Below are 21,938 nucleotides of genomic sequence, written 5' to 3'. Positions count from 1 at the left end.
TTATAACATGAAGGTCCACAACCTTTTTCACTTAGATTAGATTAGATTCACCTTTATTGTCATTGCACATAGTAAGAAGTGCAATCAAATACAGTTTAGCGTGTAACATATGATACATACAACAGCACCTACAGTAATAAATAAGTATGTGAAAAAGTATGTGTTGTAGAATGGTTTGATTATGTTACAGCATAAAGCAGGGGTCAGCATTTATGTTCATCCATAGGCAAGTTTTTTTCAGTATTATTCAGTGGGGGAACAATGTAGTTTTACAGCCACAGTTGTACTGATACATTTTTACAGGATTTTGTTGTTGCTTACTTTATTTCCTATAAAAAATAAAACATTTATAAAACAGCTTGTTTTAATATTGCATGCAAGGGCAGATGTGATTTGTCCCTTGATAGAGTTACGGCACATGTTTATACTCATTCTGCAAAAAATGATTATTCTGTGTTGCACTACAAGACTTGACAGTCAGCTGTCTAATTCATGGTTAAATGTATGTGTGTGTATGTTAAATGATGTTATTGTCTTAAAATAATGTTTTTATCAGCTGATCTTGTCTATAAGGCACCCAGCCAGCCTATTTGTGTATAAGATGCAAATCACTGATTATAATCAGATGTGACAAAGTCATGTTCATTTGGATTTACATGAGCCTTGTATTACATTTCACTACCTACAGTAGATTTGTGAGAAAATGTGCAAATATTTGATGCAAACTATAACAGGTAAGACTTTACCTTGTGTTGATGGGGGTAAATATAATATATAATAACCATGAAGAGCCAGATTTTGCCCACAGCTGCGGTTATACCACAAACCGTAAGCAGGTTTGTAATATATACAGCGTGAAAGAGACAATATACAATATTTATTGGTCAGAGTAAAATTCAGTACATATAGCAAAACAAAGCTAGCCAAGCTAACTAATGTTAACATTTGCGTTTCATTACTAATATAAAATATCATATATTATTTTATTTTACCAGACACTGTTGCTCAGTCAGGAGCAGTGAAACAATGGAGGGTTAGTGGTTATTGAGCTACATCTTGATATCAGTGTATATTAATGACTTCTTTTTAAAAACTCTTGTGTGGGTGTAATTGTATAGTTAATCTTTTTGATATTAGCTTTTGTAATAATCACAGCCTTGGTTTTCAGTAGTCTTTCCTGATTGGGTAATTGAACAATATTCAAATCCATGAGTGCTGAAGGCTAAATAATTGTTTTAGCAGTGGTGGAATTTAATTAAGTGCATTTACTCTAAGTCCTGTGCTTGAAGTACCTGTACTTTACCTAGTATCTCCATTGTATGCTACTCTATACTCCCACTTCACTACATTTGAAAGGTAGATATTGTGCTTTCTTCTCCATCACCTTTATTTGAGAGCTTTAGTTAAGCAAGCAGGATACTGACAGCATTGTAACACTCAAATTCACTGTAGCGTGGTCCTGCCCTGCGCTGAGCTCCCTTTCACCCTGGGAGAAAAGGTTGACCTCCATGATGGTGACTGTATAATTTGCACTATGATATAATATGATATAATATGATATGCTATGATATGATATGATATGATATAATATGATATAATATGATATGCTATGATATGATATGATATGCTATGATATGCTATGATATGATATAATATGATATAATATGATATGCTATGATATGCGATGATATGATATGCTATGATATGATATGCTATGATATGATATGATATGATATGATATGATATGATATGATATGATATGATATGATATGATATGCTATGCTATGATATGTGGCTTGTGTCAACCTTAATTCTGGCTGTAATGACCCTGACCAGCCCTCAGACTGACAGGTTGATGCGGTACATACAGTTGTAGTCCTGGTATTTTGTCGCCACCTGGCGGTAACAGGTGGGAACTGGCGTTTTACCACTTTTTAATGTGCCAGGGGCCATTTTGAACCGCACGGCGGTGTTAACACAAGGCTGGCTGCTGTGAGTAATGTGTAAGACGTAAATAAACCAGAAAAGACACAAACAGGGAAACATAAACAAACACAACCCTGAATCTGATTGGATGAAGGTGCCTGTAGCCGGAAGAGCAAAACGTGTTATTGTTCTACAGCAAATGAACTGTGAGTATAATCTAAGTGCTTATCATTTTATAGCTCTAACCCAGTAACTATCTTAAAGCAGTCTTCGCCTGGTGTCTGTCTTTGTTTAAAGCAGTTATTATGGTTCCTGACATACATTCATGCATTTCACCTGTGTTTGCTGAGACTGAGCAGCAGTCTGCTCATGTTAGATGTGTGACTGAAGTTGGTGGAATCAGAGCCGGGCTTGTTTTGTGTGAGCAATGATTAAATGACATCCCGGATGTCCTGCGAGAAGAAATGAACCTGCCACATCTGTCCTGCAGATGTTGTATTCGTCCACTTGGAAGTTGACTTCCAAGTATTTTCTGCAAAGAGCACAGGAGAGGTGATTACAGATCCACCCGTTTTAGGATTTATTCAAATACAAATGATGGTGTTCATTTTTAACGTGAAAAAAAATCGCAATCTCTTGTGAGATTTAAAACAGTGACCTCAGTATACACGTGAGTGCGCTGTGATATATTGATAGTGTCTTTCTAAAGATGGCTCCTTTTAATTTGATCGGAAGAGATAATACGATGCTCAGTAATCCCTCAAATATTCCCTTTAATAAAGAAAAACCAGCCCTGTCCTGTGGTTAGACGGAGGCTAATCATCAGTGCTGATAAAGACAAGTGTAAATGTGCGCGCTGTGAGCTCAGCCTGCTCACTTTTCAAACTTTCCTCCACGGGTTTCCCTAAACTTGGCGGGTCCCTCTTGTTACAGACCAATTAATGAGGCGGCGAAACTCACTAATTGGCCGCTTAATTGGCCCCTGCAGCTGCGCGGCGGCTTCCTCCGGCGGGGAGCGCAGCGCCGCCCCCCCGCCCGCTCCCAGACGCCACCATCCACCGTGTCACAACGATTTAGGGTCAGTTCCCCAGACGGGAAGGTGCTCTCGCCGTGGACCCCAGCCCCCCAGCCCCCGCCACCTCTGGATCCGACCCCCCCCCATCACTATCTCCCTCCCACTCTATCTCGGTGTTTTATGTCTGCGTCACAACAAGTCGGCGGAGAGCGGGAGGCAGGGATGATGGCGTCTCTGGCGGCTTGATTCCGGTGCTGCTTTGACAAACCCGCTTTAATAGCATCAATAGGTGGCGGCGGAGAGGGGGGGGCGGGAGGAGTGGGGGGGGGGGCGCAAGAGAGCAAAAGCGACGGGAACATGACGAAACGGCATCGCGGAGGACGGACAAACTAGGCTGAGAGACGGACGGACAGTCGGTCGCCTTCCACCCCCCACCCCACCACCCCCCCAACCCCCCCATTCTCCTCCTCCTCCACCTCCTCCTCCTCCTCCTCCTCCTCGCTGACGGCTTGACTGACACACAGGCGCTTGGCTCAGACAGGGACATACATGCACATCATCCACTTTTTGCAAACACGCAGGCTGCGCATCCGAGCGGGCAGTGATTGGGCAGCGGAGATCCACAGCAGATGAGGGCATTTCATGTCCAGCCTGCCCAGGAATCACTGTGACCCCGACGGAAAGGAGTTCGACTTGACAGGTACCCTTCACCGGCCAGCTTACTGTACAATTTGCCTGATTTCCTTTTGATGCACAAACGGCTACAGACACTGTTATGTATCCTGCGTCTGTCTTGACTTGAGTGCATGCACTGGAACAAATGCTCGGCGTGCAGATGATGCCTGCACAGTCATTTCTTGCATCTATTCAAGTTTTTAAGATGTTGGGAGAGAAGAAGACAACAGCAAAGTGCACAGCAGATGCTTCAAGTAGCTGCACAGTGATCTTTGTTCATTCAATCAAACTGTATTGCAGCAGTCATCATGCAGTGTTGTGTGTGTGTGTGTGTGTGTGTGCGCGTGTGTGTGAGTGTTTCATGTGTGCAGTGATCATTTGTCTTGCTCTCTGGTTGTGTACTCACTCTCATCTTTCACTGTGGTGGATACAGGCTGTCGTTATGCTCTAGTCTTAAAGGAGGAGGGGGGTGTTTTGGGGAGGCGGGGGATTTTTAACCCCTTTGCACCGAAGCCCGCCTGTCTGAGAGCCAGCCGCAAACGCCGGGGCCATAAACCCCTCTGTCAGCAATGGCAGCAAAGTATTCATCGAATAAATCGGATTTCCATTTCACATGAGCCCTGCTCTCTCTTCCCCCCCCTCCTCCCCCCCTCCCCTCTCCCCTCTCTGTCTCTCTCCTCAGGATGGGGGGAGTAAGTGAAGGAGATGATGTGTTGGCTCGATGGAGTGATGGACTACTGTACCTCGGCAATGTGAAAAGAGTAAGTGCATGTGGAAGTGTGTTTGTGTGAGTGTGTGTGAGTGTGTGTGTGTGACAGAAGGAGACTTCTCAGTGTGCGTACGCAGTGTGTTTGTGTGAGTCAGAGTGTGTGTGTGTGTGTGTCTGTGTGTGTGTGTGTGTGTGTGTGCTCACCCGGATTTGAAAAGACTTCCATTTAGTTTTGTCAATCATTCTGCTCACCTGCTATCTCCCTCTCAGGTAGATGGAGTCAAGCAATGTTGTCTGGTGAGATTTGAGGACAACTCGGAGTTCTGGGTACTGAGAAAGGACATTCACTCGTGTAAGAAGAACTCTTTTTCTCCCTCTCCCTCGTCCTCTCAGCTAGAAGAGTAAATAGCTTCCTGTTGGGGGCACTTTGTATACCCTGGGTTAAAAAATGCACCTAGTTTCAGGTTTCTGAATGCACAGACGCTGAGCTGAACTCACATTAAAGGTGTTTGTTCCCACTCTGAAACTTTGCCTGAGGAGTTGCAGGAACACTTTTCTGATTCTCTCCCACAGTGAACTTAAAACTTTGAATTTTTTCTACCTTTTTTTTTTCTCAGGATCTTTCAATTGTCGTCCAAAAAAAAAAAAGAAGAAAAATGCAGAGAAGAGAACACAGTCACGTTCAAGGTTATGATGCTGAGAGCTCTGAGTATCCTGATGGAGGCACGTTGAGATGTAATTGGTGTATTAGAGTCTATTTATGAATTTATTAGAATAATGACTCCTCAGGGAAATGGCGCCCCCTCTTCCACCTAACATCAAGCAAAGGGTGGAAGTTGGACGCTTGTTAGGACCATGCTGAATATCCGCCTGTCAAGTGAAGTGAAATCTGAAAGGGTGCAGGAGACACTGAAATCAATGAGGTGGCAAGGATGTGAATCAATATACATAAATTAATGCCACTGACTGCTCTCTCTCTCTCACTGTCTTCCTCTCGCACACTTACTTCCTCCCCTCCCCTGCCTCTCTCTGTCTTTCTGTGTTTGCCTCAGTTGCTGCTGGAGTGGAAGAAGTTTGCTGTATTTGTGACGCTCCGCCTCTTAAAGAACCCCTCATAAATTGTCTTAAATGTCGCCACGGTAAGGAAGCACGCCTCATCATACGCTGTCAAACAGTGGTTCTCCAACCGTTCCTGCACTGACCTTGAAGATTTGACATAGTATGGTAAATAACAGTGTTGCTCTTTTTGTAAAAAAAAAAAAAAGAAAACCATGTATCATAAGTAATAGATATGAGTTGTTGCACCTGAATCCTGACTAGATAGAAAATGAATAAGACGATGATATACATGGAACTTTATTCATAGACTTTAATGCTGTTACTAATTTAAAGATCCCCAGATATACTTCAAGACATCTAAAAATACTTTTGGATGTTTGGAATAATAATTTCTGTCTGATATGGTTTTTCCACAAGAAAGTTATAGTAAAAAATTCTCAAAATTACATCTGCACCTTCTCTCTCATTGAAAAACACAGAATATATGAATATATTAATGTAACATAATATATAATGTAACATATATATTATATATCTCTCCTACTTCCCTATAAAATCCACTCTCAGTATATGTGCACTCGCTTCCAGACAAGTTAATCATGCTCTTATGTGCACATTTTAATCTCAGGTTTAAAATGAGCACAGAATAAAGAACTTTCCCTCTTCAGTGGGTAAACCTGAAACCAGCTTTCTGGTGTCAAACTCTGCACATACACCATCCTGCACAGAGATAGTCAAACATCCAAGCGAAGTAACAATAAGCAAAACACATATTTGAGTGGAGGGAGGCTTTAAAAGTGGTGACATAAAATAAACTAAAGTGCAAGCGGGAAGAAGTTTTGCTCAGCACCGGGATGCACAAGCAGGAAATGGCAGCAGAGTTTACCATCGCGTCGTCGCGGCTCTGTCGAACAAACAGGGTTGCTGACAGTTTGTTTTAAGGAAAAAGCCGACAAACATACTTCCTGTTCCCTAGATGCAAATGTTATAGTAAAGTACTTTGCATGCCACTGAAACAAACCAGTGGAGCACTAAACATGGAGATGCTTTGCCATTATTGTCACTCCGGCTGTCTGTCTTGTAAACACGAACTAAACGCTCTGCCTCCTCCTCCCATTACAGGTTATCATCCAGAGTGCCACACGCCAACCATCGAACCGGAAGCTGACAGCGATTCGTGGATATGTCGGCAGTGTGTCTTTGCAGTCGCAACCAAGGTCAGACTGCTAATCTCTCCGTCTCGCACTGGGAGGGAGAGAAAAAAAAAACATTCAGTGTGTAATATAGGGAGAAATCCAGTCAAATATATCAAGCTTCACTGCCACTACACTGTTGTGCACGGCAGGTAATGGGTTTATCTGAGGCAAAAGCACACTAATTCCCTCAGTATTGACTTCAATATTAGATGTTCTACATTGTGTCCAAGAAATCATGAACAATCAATAGTTATGAGGCTGAAAAACTGCACTGAAGTTGAGAGAAGTGCATTTAAAGTCAATCAATCACATGTGCTCCAGTTCTGTAGATATGAGATGAGAAAGCACCCAGTTAATTGTCAATCGGTCAATGTCCATATCTCATTGTCCAGACTTCCTCTGCCTCGGACACTATCTCTCACAGCTGACCTACAATAAAATGAGATGAATTGCCTTCTGCCCAACGAATGTGATCCGTCTCCCTCGCTGCTGTGACATGACAGCGATTTGAGGGGTCACCAACCAATCAGCTCTATCTTAAAATTGTGTTTTCAGAGAGGCGGGGCCCTCAAACGGGGACGCTTCGCCCGGCTCATGCAGTTTATGAAGCTGCGACTCCCTTACCAGCTGTCGTCTTTAGACTGGGACCCGCAGCATCTGACCAATCAGCAACAGTGTTACTGCTACTGTGCCGGACCTGGAGAGTGAGTGACACTGCAGAGGCCAGTTTAAGTTTGAATGTACTGCTCACGTGAGACATTTCCTCCCAGCGCTTGATCTCATCTATGTCAGTGTCGTCTTGTGGATTATTTGTAAATTCCATGCAGAGAATCAGACGTGAGTCAAACAGCATTAGCAGGATTCTCTTTTTTTTTTTTTAGAGTTTGTTTTGACTTTCATTGAATAATATCTGAGTAATGTTTGCTGGCAAACTCCACTTGTCTGGCATCTAAAGCAGAATAAAACAAACTCCCAACCGCCATATCTTCATTAGTGGTTGGACCCGGCGGGAGTTTTACACCTGAAGAAACATTTCAGCTTATGAAACGTGAAGTGTCAGGCAGCTGCGCTCCTCAGCCCACAGCCCTCTTACATTATGCATAAATGCAGACTTGTCAGGTGACAGATGTAAGAAACGTTAATTCAGTCATGTGTTTAAAGTGTCTTGGTGTTTTCTTGGTGTTGAATTGCAGGTGGAACCTAAAGATGTTACAGTGTGGAAGCTGCGGTCAGTGGTTTCACGAGGCCTGCACGCAGTGTCTAGCCAAGCCATTACTGTATGGGGACAGGTGCGTCACTGAGCTTTAATGTTAATACTGCACTTCTTCACACCAGCAATTATAAATCTGTCTTTCAGTCTCTATAATACATGTTATCATATTGGTTTGCCAGTGAATAAATTATGCTAATGATATACTGCAAAGTATAGCCTGTGAAACTATCAACACTGTCAATATAAACACAGATACCAGTATATCTGTGAGCAGCCAATATCAGCCAATGATATCTTGACAGTATATCAGTAATGATTTAATATTTGGATTTCATGGGAGACATGTGATTTCTCTGTTGACCTGGTTTACATTGATCAGTTTCTGTTATTGGTCTACCACTCACCACATGTCGTTTATTTCTTGGTTGGGGGACAATATCCAGGACAGACTGAGCAAAAAACCCAGTTGTGCTAACTGGGTTAATATATATATATATATATATATATATATATATATATATATATATATATATATATATATATATATATATATATACTCCAATTTGAAACTTACTCGGGCTGGATGATGATAGGAATAATAGCTTGATAATTTCTTTGATCATTTGGTCCATAAAATGTCAGAAAATAATGAAAAAACATCCAATGCAGTTTCTCAGAGTAAGAAGTAATATCTTTGCATTGCTTGTTGTATCCAAACATATTCAGGATACAGTCACATAAAGCAGCGCATTTAAGAAGCTAGAACCATTTTTAATTTAAAAAATAAACTACTAATCCATTATCAAAATTGTTGTTAATCAATTTCCTGTGTAGATTAAGTGTCTCAGCAGTAGATCTCACTCTGGTAATGAAGATGATCAGACAAAGACGTCTACTTGACAGCTTCACTTGTCAGAGAACTGCTTTAATTGGCTTAAGACTAAATTATTAGTGCGCATGTTAATGTGCTCACTGTGTCGCGCCACAAGGACAAGAGCTCCTCACATACTCGGAGCAAAGGGACAGTGACAGACAGCAGAGCAGACGTATCATCTCTCCACTACTGTACCAGTTCAGATATGATGCTGGGTGGATATGCAAGCTGCTGATCGCGGTGCAGTTTGATAGGTTCATGCGTGTAATAAAATGTATCCACCCATCAAGTTATTATTGTCATTAACCATCTGTGTTAGCCGACTGGGTTTTACACCCACCCTGACACCGTGTTATTGCCGAACCTGTCTAAGTGAGGAAGGGGGAGGGGGGAGGGGGTCGGAGGAGGGATTAGATTTAGATTGACAGTCAGGGAGAGTGAGGCCGGATTGGTACAACATCTGCTGAGCAGGTGATGGAGGAAGAGTGAAGACTGAGTTCACAGTTGGAATAGTAAGCATGTGCTGCCGTCATACTGTGTCTGCGCTTCATCTCTCCCAGTGACCTTCTGCGAACACGCACATGCAGAAGGACGGATGCACACAACGTTGTTGTGGTACGAGCTGAGTTTCAGGGTCACCCACGGCAGAAAGTTATTACAGCGGAACAGATTCACCTGTCCATTTATTTTCAGTTCAGGTTGATTTATATGAAAAAAATATCTAGAGACATATTGTATATAGATTGCAAGGAAAGTAAAGGAGAAGAAATGTAAAAAGAGAAACAAAGGAAAAAATACAGGCATTATAAGAAGTCTGCAAGGTGTAAAATATACTTGTTTTGGTTGTTTTGGTTGTGAAACCATTTGGTTACAAATGGTTTCACAGACTTAAAAGAATATAGCAATGACTTTGCAAGTGAGAATAAAACAAAGAACATAACACAAAAAAAAACAACAATGACAAACAAGCTCACAAAGTTATTTTTCATTCATTACATTATACCTGTCTGATTTTCTGTCTTTTTCCTCCATGTATCTGTTTTAGGTTTTATCAGTTCCAGTGCTCTGTATGTACAAAGGGACCAGAGACCATCCAAAGACTACCCATGACCTGGTGATGTTAACAGTTACACGTTTACTGACATGTTTACAACAAAATATAACTAATGTAATAACAACTAATTATGACTTACTTCTACTTTCTTATTTTTGTTCTTCATGTCCTAAAAGTCCATTTTCACTACATTTCCATGTATAGTTTGGGAGAAAACTTGTGTTAGTAGTTCTACGTCACACAGCACAGCACAGACAGATATTGCTGTATATAATAACAATGTGGTATAAATATGACATTTGAAAAAATATTCTGAAAGTTTTTTGGTATTTTACCTGTTTCTTATGATCTAATTCTTACTTTTTTTCTAATACAGGGTGGATTTGGCTCATTTAGTGCTCTACCATCTCTCTCTGTGCTGCAAGAGGAAATACTTTGATTTTGACCATGAAATCCTGTCCTTCACCAATGAGAATTGGGACTCGTTGCTCCTAGGCGCGGTATTGATATCTCCCCGTTTAAGCACCATGATGAAATGATGTGAAATGCTGCCAGCCTTTATGCATTTGAGACATAAATCCTATTAACCACTATTAAAGTAAAATTTAAAGTTTAAAAAAGTATGACCTCTACGTAAGCTTAAAGGGGAACAAGAAGAAGTCAAAGAATTAGACGGTAATGATCCACGACAGTGTTTCCCAACCTTTTTCTGGCTGACTTACCCCCACAGTCCTATCAGATGAGCTCAGGCGCCCTCACCATCTGTTGTGTTGCAAATGTGTTCATTTCAATTGATTTTAAAGTGGATATAATCTAATACTTATACTAAAGTGGATACTTTAAAGAGAGGTAATTAGACCAGTTTGGTCAATTTGGCCTTTTCTGATTATTAGCTATTTTATCCATGACTTCCTTTAGCTTCCATTAGCTTCTATTAGCCTCCGTTACTTTTATCAAAGTATTTCAAACTACTCATTAACTTTGATTAAATATTTTAACAACTTATCAGTTACTCTTCACTAACTATGTCAACTGTTTATCCAGTACTTTCAGCTATATTTCAATTATTTATCAATTGCTTTTAGCTAACTACGTCATCCATTAGTGACAGTTACTTTTATGATAACTGTTAAATCCATTTATTCACTTCTTTTAACCATTTCAAATGTAAATTAATAGCCTTTTGTCAGGTAACAATTTCATTGCTTTCAGCAAACTATTTCCACCTCTGTGCTCACTTGCTAACCAGTTTGTCATACACTCCTGATGCCAGCAACAGTGGTGTTCAAGTGCTGCATCTGACTAAGGCTGGTGGGAGGCTTGTGTTCTGCAGTCAGTACAATTTAGTAAAGATCACAGTAACACCAATTGATTAGCTTGTTTGTTTTCCACCAACGTGTCATCTTTCCGTGTGCCCCTGGGGGACAAGTCAGAACCCCCTGGTTGGGAATCACTGCTCTAGGACACTTTGAGAATTTGGCAAACATAATGCGCTTTGACAAATATTCAAACTGGAAGATGAAGGTAGAGGTGACTGAGAGAGATGTCAGAGGGAATATTTCCTCTACACGTATCAGAGGTTTTGGTTTCTCCTTTAAACTGTTTTCACATTATGAAACGCATTATTTGCTCTGTCGTGACATGACAGCAGAGTTTTTCAGCCACGTGGCAACAACAAGCACATTTCCATATCGACACATTTGCTCTCAGAGTCTCTAAGAGAAAATGACTGTATGCATTAAAGGTTTTCTGTCTGATGGCTGTTCACTGTGTAAACACACGTTTAGATTTTTCATTCCTGTCTGTCCTCCAGCTCTCTGACACGCCGAAGCAGGACCGCTGTCACAATCTCCTCAACGCTCTGAACTCCCACAAGGACAGGTAAGTCATCGCATATGATGAGAGGAATAAACACTGGCCACACATGACGGGATCGATGAGTAGCACTCCATGAATAGAGGGGTCCTCTTAGTGCTCCGTAGTCGTTAATGTGGAACATGCAGGTTGAAATGAGCGAGGGAAAAATGTGTGACTTTGAATAAAGAGCAAGTAAAATGTAACTGCCAATTAGACCAGATGAAATTTAACACTCTTTGGTGCTTATTTGGTCTTTTTAGAAGAGGACACAAGTCACAGGTATTTAATCACAATAACCAGTCTAGAGGCCTAATTGCTTTTAGTTTGGGCTTCATTGAAAATTTGCAAAGTACCTTGCAATTACAAAACTGCAAATTTCTCCAGGCAAAGTCTGCTCTAATTACATATACCGAATTACACAGTCACTACCTTTGAAATGTTCTTGAGTCTACTTTTTGATTTGGGGAATAAGTTCATTTTGTTACACATCTTTGATTTCTTTATTGGCATCAAAGAGAAGCAATGAAGAAAACACACTTATAAGGTGATAATCATTATTAAGAAATAACACCAGACCAGACTCACTGCCTCTGTGTCTCTGCTGCTCTCCAGGTTTGTCTCTGGAAAGGAGATCAAGAAGAAGAAGTGTCTTTTTGGGCTTCAGGTCCGAGCCCCGCCTCCGCTGACGTCCGATTCGTCTCCCCTCATCACCGACCCACCTATCAACATCACACACCGGAGAAGGTCAGAGTAAGGACAGCTTCTCTCTTTTCAGCTCTTATCTCAATAAGAGCTCTGGGATTCCCACAGGCCATATAGTCATTATGCATGAACAATTAACTCAGGAATCAAAGGACTGCAGTTTTCATATGCCAGCTAAAGTTGCAGTGTCATAATATTCTACTAAAAGAATATAAACTCTCCTCCGGGTGCTTACGTATGTACATCTGCAAGTATGTGTGTGTGTGCACATGTGTGTGCACGTGTCCTGTAGTTTGCAGATTTCACACAGACACACTTTTGATTTTGAATCATTTTTAGCATTTAGCTGCTGCTTATTCAGGCTGAATTAAAGATGTGGGTGTATGGGGGTGGGTGCTTTTATAAAAACAATTCATACGTATTGTTAGTCATTTTTCAAGTGACCAGAGTTTCCAGCAGCCAGCAAGAGAAAGTGAACTGGAATGACTTCATTTTTTTTTTTACTGTCCAACAAGTGGGCAGGGTTATAGTAGTTCAAACTAAGTACACAATCAGTGTGTATTAGTTTTTACGTACACTACATCTCCTTCACTTTATAAAGAAGATCAAACTTTATAAGAAAAAACTACAAATGTCTAATTTCATGTCATTTTATGCCTTTTATTCAGTATAATGTATTGAAAACAAGTAAGCATCAAGCACTTTTCTAAACAAGAGAATAAAAAACACAGTGACAAGAGAGTAAAAGAGGTTAGAATAACAATATAAAAAGCCGTCATACATGAAAAATCTAAATTAATAGAAAAAAGCAGAGCTTCTTTAGGTAATAGGTAACCAGCATTACGGTGCATAAGAGTCACAGTGGTTAGAAAAAAGCTCTATACCTGAACCAAACGGTTTTTATTCCTATTAACATCAAGGGCTAAATGTGTCGTTGTAAACCAATCAGTTTGTCAATACAAGATTGCCATGAAATAGATTGTAATATTAGTAATATTATAGTAGTAATATTATTCAGGATCAGGATGATGATAATAGTCAGGATGATTCCTTATGGTTATAGAAACCTGGTGACAACAAGTCAACAACATTTCCCTTTGACCAACACTGTGGTCCATGACATGGCCTTAACTAACTTCGAAAACAAATAGCAAGATTTTCCATAAATAATCTGTGGCTATCTATGTACTACAGAAAAACATTTTCTATTTTGTACATTTTATGACCTTTCTTTTCCTACCATAGTCAGCTGGAAGTGCCACCTTTGTACACAAAATACTGAAATGACATCAGGTTTTGGTTCGATGTGCTGTGGGATTTTATGAATCCTAATGTCTTTGATCCTGTGGCACCACCATCAGGCCAAAATTAACACATAGAGGACTGCAAAGAGAAATATCAAAATCTAATAGGAAAATTGTAATAAATTTCACAAAGCACATTAATTCTCCTCAGAAGACAAAACCACTTTAGATTAGACACTACATAAGCTTTCCTCTTTGTATCACCCTCAGGCCAAAATGTCAGCTCTGTACACACGATACCTCACAGTAAAGAGGCCGGAGTCAATTTACTGAACACATTTGTGCCAATGGGAGGATGGATCCTTTTGATTTGAATGACTTTGTGGTCTTTTCTTTAGCACCACCCTAAAGGCAAAATAAACATTTAAGTTCCTACTACTTGTACAGCTCTAATTATAGTGTAAAAATGAATATGTTGCCTATTCCATGCAGCATTTTCCAGTAGTTGGTTGTAATAGATGTTTGAGCCTCTAGGGGGGTTTTAGACCCCCAGTCTCATTTTCATAAACAAGACAAGTTTAGTTGACAGGGAATGAGGAGGATTTTGGGGAGAAGAACCTGTAGAGAAGAAGTGTTTTATGTCTGTCTTATCTTTTTCAGCTGGTGATGTTTTGGACTGAAAATGTGTTGCTAATATAACACATTACAATCCTTCAGTGCATCATCTCACCTCTCTCAGCTTCCTGTGTTTTACACCTTTCGGTAGATCTTTACAGAGTCAAGCTAATAAACTAAACATTGCACTTTGGGACTATATGTGTGTGTTTCTGTATTAATTTATGTGTTGTTGTTGTTGTTGTTGTTCACTTCAGCCCGCTGTCACTACCCTGCCAGAGGAGAGTGGGGGGGCCTGAGTCACGTAAATCAAAGCGTCGCATCATAGAGACACAGGTCAGTGCCTCTGTCTCCGACTCAGAGGGGAGGGGGGCAGGTCTGGGCCGCAAAACCTCTCTGATTATTATTTTTTTTCCTTTTTTCTTTTTTTTATGCAGTCAGGTAAACAGCTTTCTGTGATCCAAATAACCTGTCAGTCAGGCGCTGTGATGAAGCTTCATTTTGCAGTCTAAATCAGTCTGCATGTCTGTTAACACCCAGTGCAGCTCAGTGCCTCAGTATTTTTCTTCCCTCTCTAGCTGTATGTTTCTCGCCTGCTGATGCTTTAGAGTCTATGGTTAGGGCAGAAGTAGCACGCGAGAGACGAGCTGTTGTTGTGTCTTTAGCTCGGTTAAAATGTATAATTCAAACACAAACTTGGCTGCACAAAAACCCGCTCATGTATTTCATCAACATCTGCACCTCAGCTGCGCGTTTATCATGATCATCAAACCCAATTCCCAGTGGATCACACCAAAACAGGCAACATCACATGTGGCGGGTACTATTTTTACACAGCATTCTTAACCGTGAATGCTCATTGTACTGCGTCCTCCTACACATCACTCTGATACGTGTGTGTGCACATACAGTAATCCTGGAACAATACGCTCCACGGAGCACTCGTTTTCACTCTGGCACATCCAGGCCCCTTTGTGCTCCTCTGATTGATGCTAATCTCCGTCCTTCTTGGAGGAGCAGGTTCGTTGTAGTGGGGAAAGTGAGATGGGAAGGAATGCTGATATGCGTAGACTGGGATCGCTTCCAAATGCACTTTGCAGTCGATTACAGTTTGGCCAGGTGGCGTTGGCACCTTGACAGTGCAGCATTGACAGAGCACATCCATTTAAAGGCACAGATGCGGACTAACGCCACTGAATAATAATCTCCCATCCTAATACTACTGTTAGAGAAGGGAACGATAAAGGGCAAAGGGTGATGCCATATGTCCAGCGATAAGACGATGGCGTCCACCCTACATGACGTCTTGAGTGACTGATGGCCCTGATGATGCTCTGGTGTTTTTACTTTTCATGGCTCATGAGTCAGTGCGTCAGGGGAGCAGCCTCACCGACCAGTAAGCTCCATGAAATGTGCTATGAAGGTGATACATTTATGCAGGGCATCCTACAGCTGTGTCTGATGAGCCTGAAGATGATGTGATTCACAGCCGTTGATGTAATTAGTAGATTTATAGACACATCTCCACATTTCTGCCCTCAGGTAATGCATGAACATGTCACTCAAGCTTTTCTCTGTTTTTTTAAGAAGACAAAAAAAATAAACTAAATGTATATTAACTCAAATCTTTTTCTTTCGGATTTTCAATGTGCATGTAAATGTATTTATTGGACAACTGGACCTTCCATATGCAGAATGAACTTGACACGTGAGTTAGCACTGAGGTATCAGAGCTTGACTGACTCCTGTGATGATGTTGGCATCCAGACACAAGCTGATCTGTGTGTTTCTCCTGTGCCCAGGCTTGTCCACCTCCAGTTGCTGCCAACCCCATTGAGCTGCTGCCATGTTGCCATGGTTACATGGGAGGGGCCGGCCTTTACAACTCCAGGAAGTCAGAGGAGGAGCTTAACTTGAGGTAAGGGGTGTTGTGCCATTTTGGTTTCTGTGGTGACACATTATTAATCAGTATGAGAAGGATCAATGGCTCAGTCCACCTGTATTACAATTAACACACAGCTTCTGAAGCATGATGTGAGTAGGGGGCACTGTGCTATGTGACTATAGGATACTATAGAAAATATTATAGGAATCCAATCCATCAGGAGGGCTTGTGATGCTTGTGATAAAATTTAGCCTTAGCCAGCTGTAGGCGAGAATCACCTATTTTTGCTGTGCTAGGAAGTGACATGATGCAGATCGATTTGTTATAAGTGCAGATTTTGTGAGCTTTCCACTTCTGTCACCGCCCCGGGACGATAGAGGTGGTATTATGTCATTGATAGAAATTATTTCCAATGAAAGCAGAGACTTTTTCAAATGTGATTTGAAATGAATCATGTAACCAAAACAAACAAAACTTTTTTTTTTTTTCGCCTCTGTTGCATTGGTGTGACAGCTGAAGTCTCGGCAGCAGATACTGCATCTCAGAACTTATGTAAATAAACTGAAACTAAACAATCTGCATGGCCAGACACCTCAAGGGGGTATGCTTGAACCCTGAACCCGCAGATGAAACTCTTCTCTACTGATTTGAGACGCAGCTGGTTGAAAATGTAATTTTGATTGAAGCTGTATCCCGTGTGTATCCCACCATCAGCTCTCCTCCCAAACGGATGTATGCCCTGTACCACACCACCTACAATGGAAATACTGCACTGTCCAGGAATCTCCATCACTACAACAGGTTTCTCTCATCCTCATTTCCCACAACTCTGCTACACATGTACATAGTAACATGCAATGTGGGGCTTTGGGCAACATATAGATTATGAAATTATAAAAATTTAGATATTGTATTTACTTATTATTATTATTATTATTATTATTATTATTATTATTATTATTAACATCAGTAGTAGTAGTAGTAGTAGTAGTATTTTATCAGTGTAACTAAATATGTACTGGTTTACTTCATATCTGTGTTTATTTAATCAATGTAAGGTTTCTAAATGTTATTCCTTTGAAATTTACTTCATCCATCCAGACTTACATGTGAAGGCTGTGCTGTTCAAGCAGAGCAAATATTTTACTGTTTGCAGCTGAACAGAGTCAATTTTACAATTACAGAACCAAGTTAACAGGCTACCCACAGAGTTGTGCACAAAAGTATCAGATGCTCTTCAGCTGCTTCTATTGTAGCACCAACTGACCCTCTAGTTGCTGCCTTTGAGCCTCAGCTCTTGAGGAATACAGAATAGGAACTGTAAGGATATGTGGATATGGTTATTTTTTTCAGTAGTGCATTTGTCGAGCCTCGACATATATATTTTATATTGTATGTCCCTCATCTTGAGATCACTGTGTCTAATCAGATTATGTTGTCAGAATTTTTCACGACTGTTTGTTTTGACTCTTGAGATAATTTTGGACTTTTCCTCCACTGACTTTGGCGTCTTTGAGCTCTCTGGTGAAGCAGTCACATATTGAAATGCCGATCAGCAGATCTCTTTTATGGCTGCTAATCTGCATTCAGGAGTCTATCTCAGTAGTTTTTATATTCATGATTGAGTTACTTCAGTTTAAACCTGCATTCATTGATTTTTGGAGAGTTGGTGCTGTAAACACAACACTGACATACACCAGTATCACCTTATAAAGTTGGTATGGGGAACGTGTTAGCAAACAGTAGCTAATTTACACAGCCAGCAGACAGGGAGCAACATTAGCTTTAACTTGGAGTCGTGTTTCTGGCCACACAACAAACCCAAGTCCAATGTTCACTCTGCTTTCACTTCTGTTTGTGGCCTTCACCAACAACTGAGGGAAACATCTGGACCTGTAATCGCTAAATCTACCACTATATTCACAAAGCTGATCGCTAACTGTTCCCGTCTGGTGGTTGGTGCTTGGCAGGTAGTGTAGTGTGTTTTTTTGCTTTTGTTTTTTTGGGCCAAAGCAAAGGAAACAGGGTTGATGAAAGCAGTGAGACTGAGCCAAAGCTGTAAAATTGCGGCAATGAAACCAAAACAATGAGTCTAAGTATATTTGCTTCATTGCTTATCAAAAAAATATGAATCAGAACAATTTTTTCTCTTTTCTCAACTGGCTTTTTAGTCTACTTTATGTTGACAGTGAGGAAAAATAGTTGAGGCCATACATGTTGCAAGGGTAGTTTTTTATTTACAATAGTGTTTTCTAGTGATTATATAGTATTGCAGTATGTTTGTTCATAAATTAAACCTGTTGGAATGAGATGAATCAGTGCCTGTTCCTGACTCCTGTGTCGGTCTCTGTCTGTCTAGTGTGGAGGACACCTGCAGGTTACCACCTCCGTGCTTCCCGTACCCCCTCAATTCCAATGGCAGCCATCACCACCACCACCTCCACCAGCACCATCACAGCCACCAACACAGCCACCAACACAACCACCAACACAACCACCAGCACCAACACCAGCCGGGCCAGAAACAGCTGGAGCCCCTCATCTTACGTGATCTGCCTCCTTACCAGGCCGGCATGGGCGGAGGGGGCGGCGTAGGTGGTGGAGGAGGAGGAGGCGGAGGCGGAGGAGGAGGAGGAGGTGGAGGGGGAGGGGGAGTAGGTGGCGGCGGAGGAGGCGGAGGGATGGGAGTTGGAGGTGGCAGCGGGACAGTGGCCAGGAGCTGGGGTGGAGGGGAGGCAGTGAGGATCTTGGCGAGACGTGTCACACCAGACGGGAAGGTTCAGTACCTTGTGGAGTGGGAGAACGTGAGTTTGTACTGAGACGAGGAGAGTAAACAAGAGACACAATGACTGTTTTCCAGTTGCCACAGGAATACTGTGTATGTAATATGTGGCAGTGTTTAAAATACAAACAAAACAAAAAGGAAAAAAAAATCATTACACGTTGCAAAATCCAGGTTGCTCTGATAGTATCACCTCTATTCATTATAACCTCAGTACTCGTTACTAAATGTCCCTCTTTGCTAGTGTTTCTCTGATATTTGTACTGTTAACTTTGGAATATGCCTTTGCATTTATCATGTTTTACAGTGATGAGAGAAAGTATTTAAACCTCCTGATAATTTGTCAAAGAACATGTCTTAAACTGTACTCATATCTTACTGTAGATGAGTAACAGCACTGTAAAAGAACTTACGAAAAACAAAAGATCACTGCTTTTTAATGCTCAATTTATAACTCTTTGATTCTACCACAAATAAAACAGCAAACCTCCACTGCTTGTCATGTAGACAGAATGCAGATCATTTAAATGAATAAGTATATGAAACCACTCTCCTCTCTGTATGGTGAATATAAAGATAGAGCCAAAAGACAGTTAGCGTAGCATAAAGGCTTGATGAAGAGGAAACAACTTGCCTGGCTCTGCCAAAGGTAAAAAAATCCAATCTAGCACTGCCTCTAAAGTGTCATAGAAGTTGTTTTTTCAATTCGTACAAAAACCAAAGTGTAAAAATGACAAGTTATTGTGATACAAGAGCCTCTGTTAAGAAAAAAAATCATAAAAAGCATAACTATCTTATCCTTGTCTTTATGCTAAGCTGAGCTAATTGTCTCCTGGCTGTAGTTTCAGATTCAATACACAGACTTATAATAATAATAATTAATTTAAAAGAAAATTCATTCCAAACTCAATTCAGTGTGATCTGTAGTACGAAATGCATTTGAATGGCATTATGAATTGCGTAACACAAGTACCCACAGTACCCACGCATTAATGATTTGCAAGTCAAAGGATGGAAACAGGTCAAGGTTAAGAAGTAGCTACAGTCCAACATTTTAATCACTACGTTTTGTATAGTCGGGATTATTATCATTTAAATTCTACAGTGGTTATAATGAGTATCTGTAAATTAGATGTCTAAAAAAGTTCACTTTTAAACCAAATTTAGTCCAATTACAGTCCAGACATCAAGACCTGACTCACATCATGAAATTAGTGCTTAGTGGATATTTAAAATTAAATTTATCTCGCTTGTTATTTTAATGCAACAAAATTAATATGTATTTAAAAACAAAAGCTTTTGATAGCATTCAATGTTGATATCCAAGTGATGAGGGAGCCAAACAACCAGTAGCCAGCACCATTCTTCCGTTGGCCTTCACTTTTATAACTGCTCATTCGTCAACTGGTGGTTAGCGCTCACGTGGAGTTGAGTGAGAAAATTAGCCCAGATTAGCGGTGATGAATGGGCCGTCATCAGTGAGAGGCACAATGACAGCTGGGTGGTGGCTGACGGCTGCTCATCAAAAAGCAGTAACCTTTTATTGGCCAGGAAGAGACGGAGCTGGTCTTAACGGGTTTTGGCCACACAGGAGGGAGTTTATGCCTCGCTTCAGGACTCTGCTGAAGGATTTCACCTAGATTCTTCCAGGCCACTCATCTGCTGCTTACTTTGACTACATTTACAACAAATCCTCTGGAGGTTTTTGTATTTTTTCTCATGGCAGTATGTTAATAAAAGATTGTATACATGTTATTACGAGGTTACTTATTTGTTATGTTAGATTTTGTCATACATAATTTACATTTAGACTATTATATGTATTAGAAATAGGAGCCACAAGAGGGCTTTTGTTTTATAGATAGAATTATATATTCACAATATATTGCTATGACCGAATAACTTTATTTTATTTTTTTGACGTGGTTGCATAGTGCCTATATGGGTTGTGTACCTGCTGATTGGTCAATCAGACGACAGATGAACGAGGCCATATTTCTACTAAAACAAGAGGATGGCTCCTTGTCAGTTCACCGATACAACCACGTGGGTAAATGACGACCAGTTACGATGTTGAATAGCGTTTTTAATCAGGACTGTGATCTAACTGTACATTCCAAACCAACAACGAAAAAAAGAAATATAGCCTGTATGTTACTGAAACGTCTGTTTGAATTCATCAGAATGGAAATTATTTTGAAAGAATGCACTTTTTGTTTTTGATGAGTGTTAAATGTCATAAAGATCAGCTGAAGGTCCAGCCACTCTGCTGCTGTTGCTCAGTTCAAAGTTACAGCCTAACTCAAACTCGTATCTTCCGGAGTCCAACAGGATGTGATGTGAAAGGTGCAACATGGCAGCATGGTCAATGTTGATGACGATGTCCGTTCTCCTCAGATGTGTTTTTGGGGGCGATGATGTTGGATTTTATCTTTGTGCAAACAGGTTACATAAATCTAGAATACTGTGGTGCAAGTTTCAGAGTTTATATTTTATACAGAGGTTTATTTCAGCAGTCTGTTCGATAAAACTCACACAACATATACATTTGTCAGTTTTATCTTTAAAGAAAGACTGTATTGCAGGTTTAGTTGAAAAAAAAAGACAAATACAGCATTTATACTGTTATAATCAAACCAATGCAAAACTCAGATTTTATTTCAATACAGACCTCTCTGTTGAATTATCTCCTGCACCTATGCGTACATTTCAGGCCAGTGAAATGATGTTGCATTACAATTTTCGTCATCCTCCTCAGTGGCTATTTGACTGTAGTTTATTAGGAAGGGGTGTGTTGAACCTTTCTAGGCGATGGTGATGAATGTATTTGTGTGTTTTCTATGGTATGTCTATACCCGTCAAGTGCTCGTTATAGGTTGTACTTGAGGTGGAACTCTACCAGATTAGTTTAAAACAAAATAGGAGGAAATAAAGACATCAACATTGAGGAACAATCTTTATTTTGGGAGAGGTAGTCTTCTTTTTCTGATAAGTAGTCAAGTCCATGTTCAGTTTGATGTATTTTTGGAGAAATTACCTTTGTACATGTATACTCTGCATTGACACACCTAATATGTAACATGAATAATAAAAAAAATGTTTCACCTCATACAATGTGTTTTTTTATCTATT

The 21,938-nt window shown here is 40.5% G+C and overlaps 1 protein-coding gene across 6 annotated transcripts; it reads left to right on the top strand.

Annotated features, from left to right (window-relative positions):
• The first annotated feature begins 1,896 nt into the window (after nucleotides 1-1,896).
• Nucleotides 1,897-21,925, top strand: phf1 (PHD finger protein 1). 6 transcript variants are annotated; one of them, XM_071468724.1, is made up of 16 exons: nucleotides 1,898-2,132; nucleotides 3,523-3,641; nucleotides 4,299-4,377; nucleotides 4,596-4,677; nucleotides 5,378-5,464; nucleotides 6,507-6,601; nucleotides 7,136-7,284; nucleotides 7,774-7,869; nucleotides 9,713-9,781; nucleotides 10,098-10,221; nucleotides 11,535-11,602; nucleotides 12,191-12,328; nucleotides 14,397-14,475; nucleotides 15,942-16,057; nucleotides 16,739-16,825; nucleotides 18,384-21,924. In XM_071468724.1, the coding sequence occupies exons 3-16, from the start codon at nucleotides 4,300-4,302 to the stop codon at nucleotides 18,841-18,843; spliced, it is 1,728 nt and encodes a 575-aa protein (XP_071324825.1). In that variant the 5' UTR covers nucleotides 1,898-2,132; nucleotides 3,523-3,641; nucleotide 4,299; the 3' UTR covers nucleotides 18,844-21,924. The 6 variants fall into 6 exon arrangements, with proteins under 6 accessions (XP_071324826.1, XP_071324825.1, XP_071324827.1 ...); XM_071468725.1 differs by lacking the exon at nucleotides 3,523-3,641 and having other exon boundaries at nucleotides 1,897-2,132; XM_071468726.1 differs by lacking the exon at nucleotides 1,898-2,132 and having other exon boundaries at nucleotides 3,236-3,641; nucleotides 12,191-12,322; nucleotides 18,384-21,923.
• The last annotated feature ends 13 nt before the right edge of the window (nucleotides 21,926-21,938 follow it).

This window comes from Trachinotus anak, unplaced genomic scaffold (genome assembly GCF_046630095.1).
Source record: "Trachinotus anak isolate AG129_WGS33_773 ecotype Australia unplaced genomic scaffold, CSIRO_AGI_Tana_v1 ptg000032l, whole genome shotgun sequence".
Taxonomy (NCBI): domain Eukaryota; kingdom Metazoa; phylum Chordata; class Actinopteri; order Carangiformes; family Carangidae; genus Trachinotus; species Trachinotus anak.
This window is presented reverse-complemented; position numbering and strand designations above follow the sequence as displayed.

Bases quoted from the DNA above. Each gene is read 5' to 3' on its own strand.
- phf1 (XM_071468725.1), top strand. From the start codon at position 4,300: ATGGGGGGAGTAAGTGAAGGAGATGATGTGTTGGCTCGATGGAGTGAT. The intron at 6,602-7,135 runs GTCAGACTGCTA...TTGTGTTTTCAG, and splicing joins TCTTTGCAGTCGCAACCAAG to AGAGGCGGGGCCCTCAAACG. The intron at 16,826-18,383 runs GTTTCTCTCATC...CTGTCTGTCTAG, and splicing joins AATCTCCATCACTACAACAG to TGTGGAGGACACCTGCAGGT.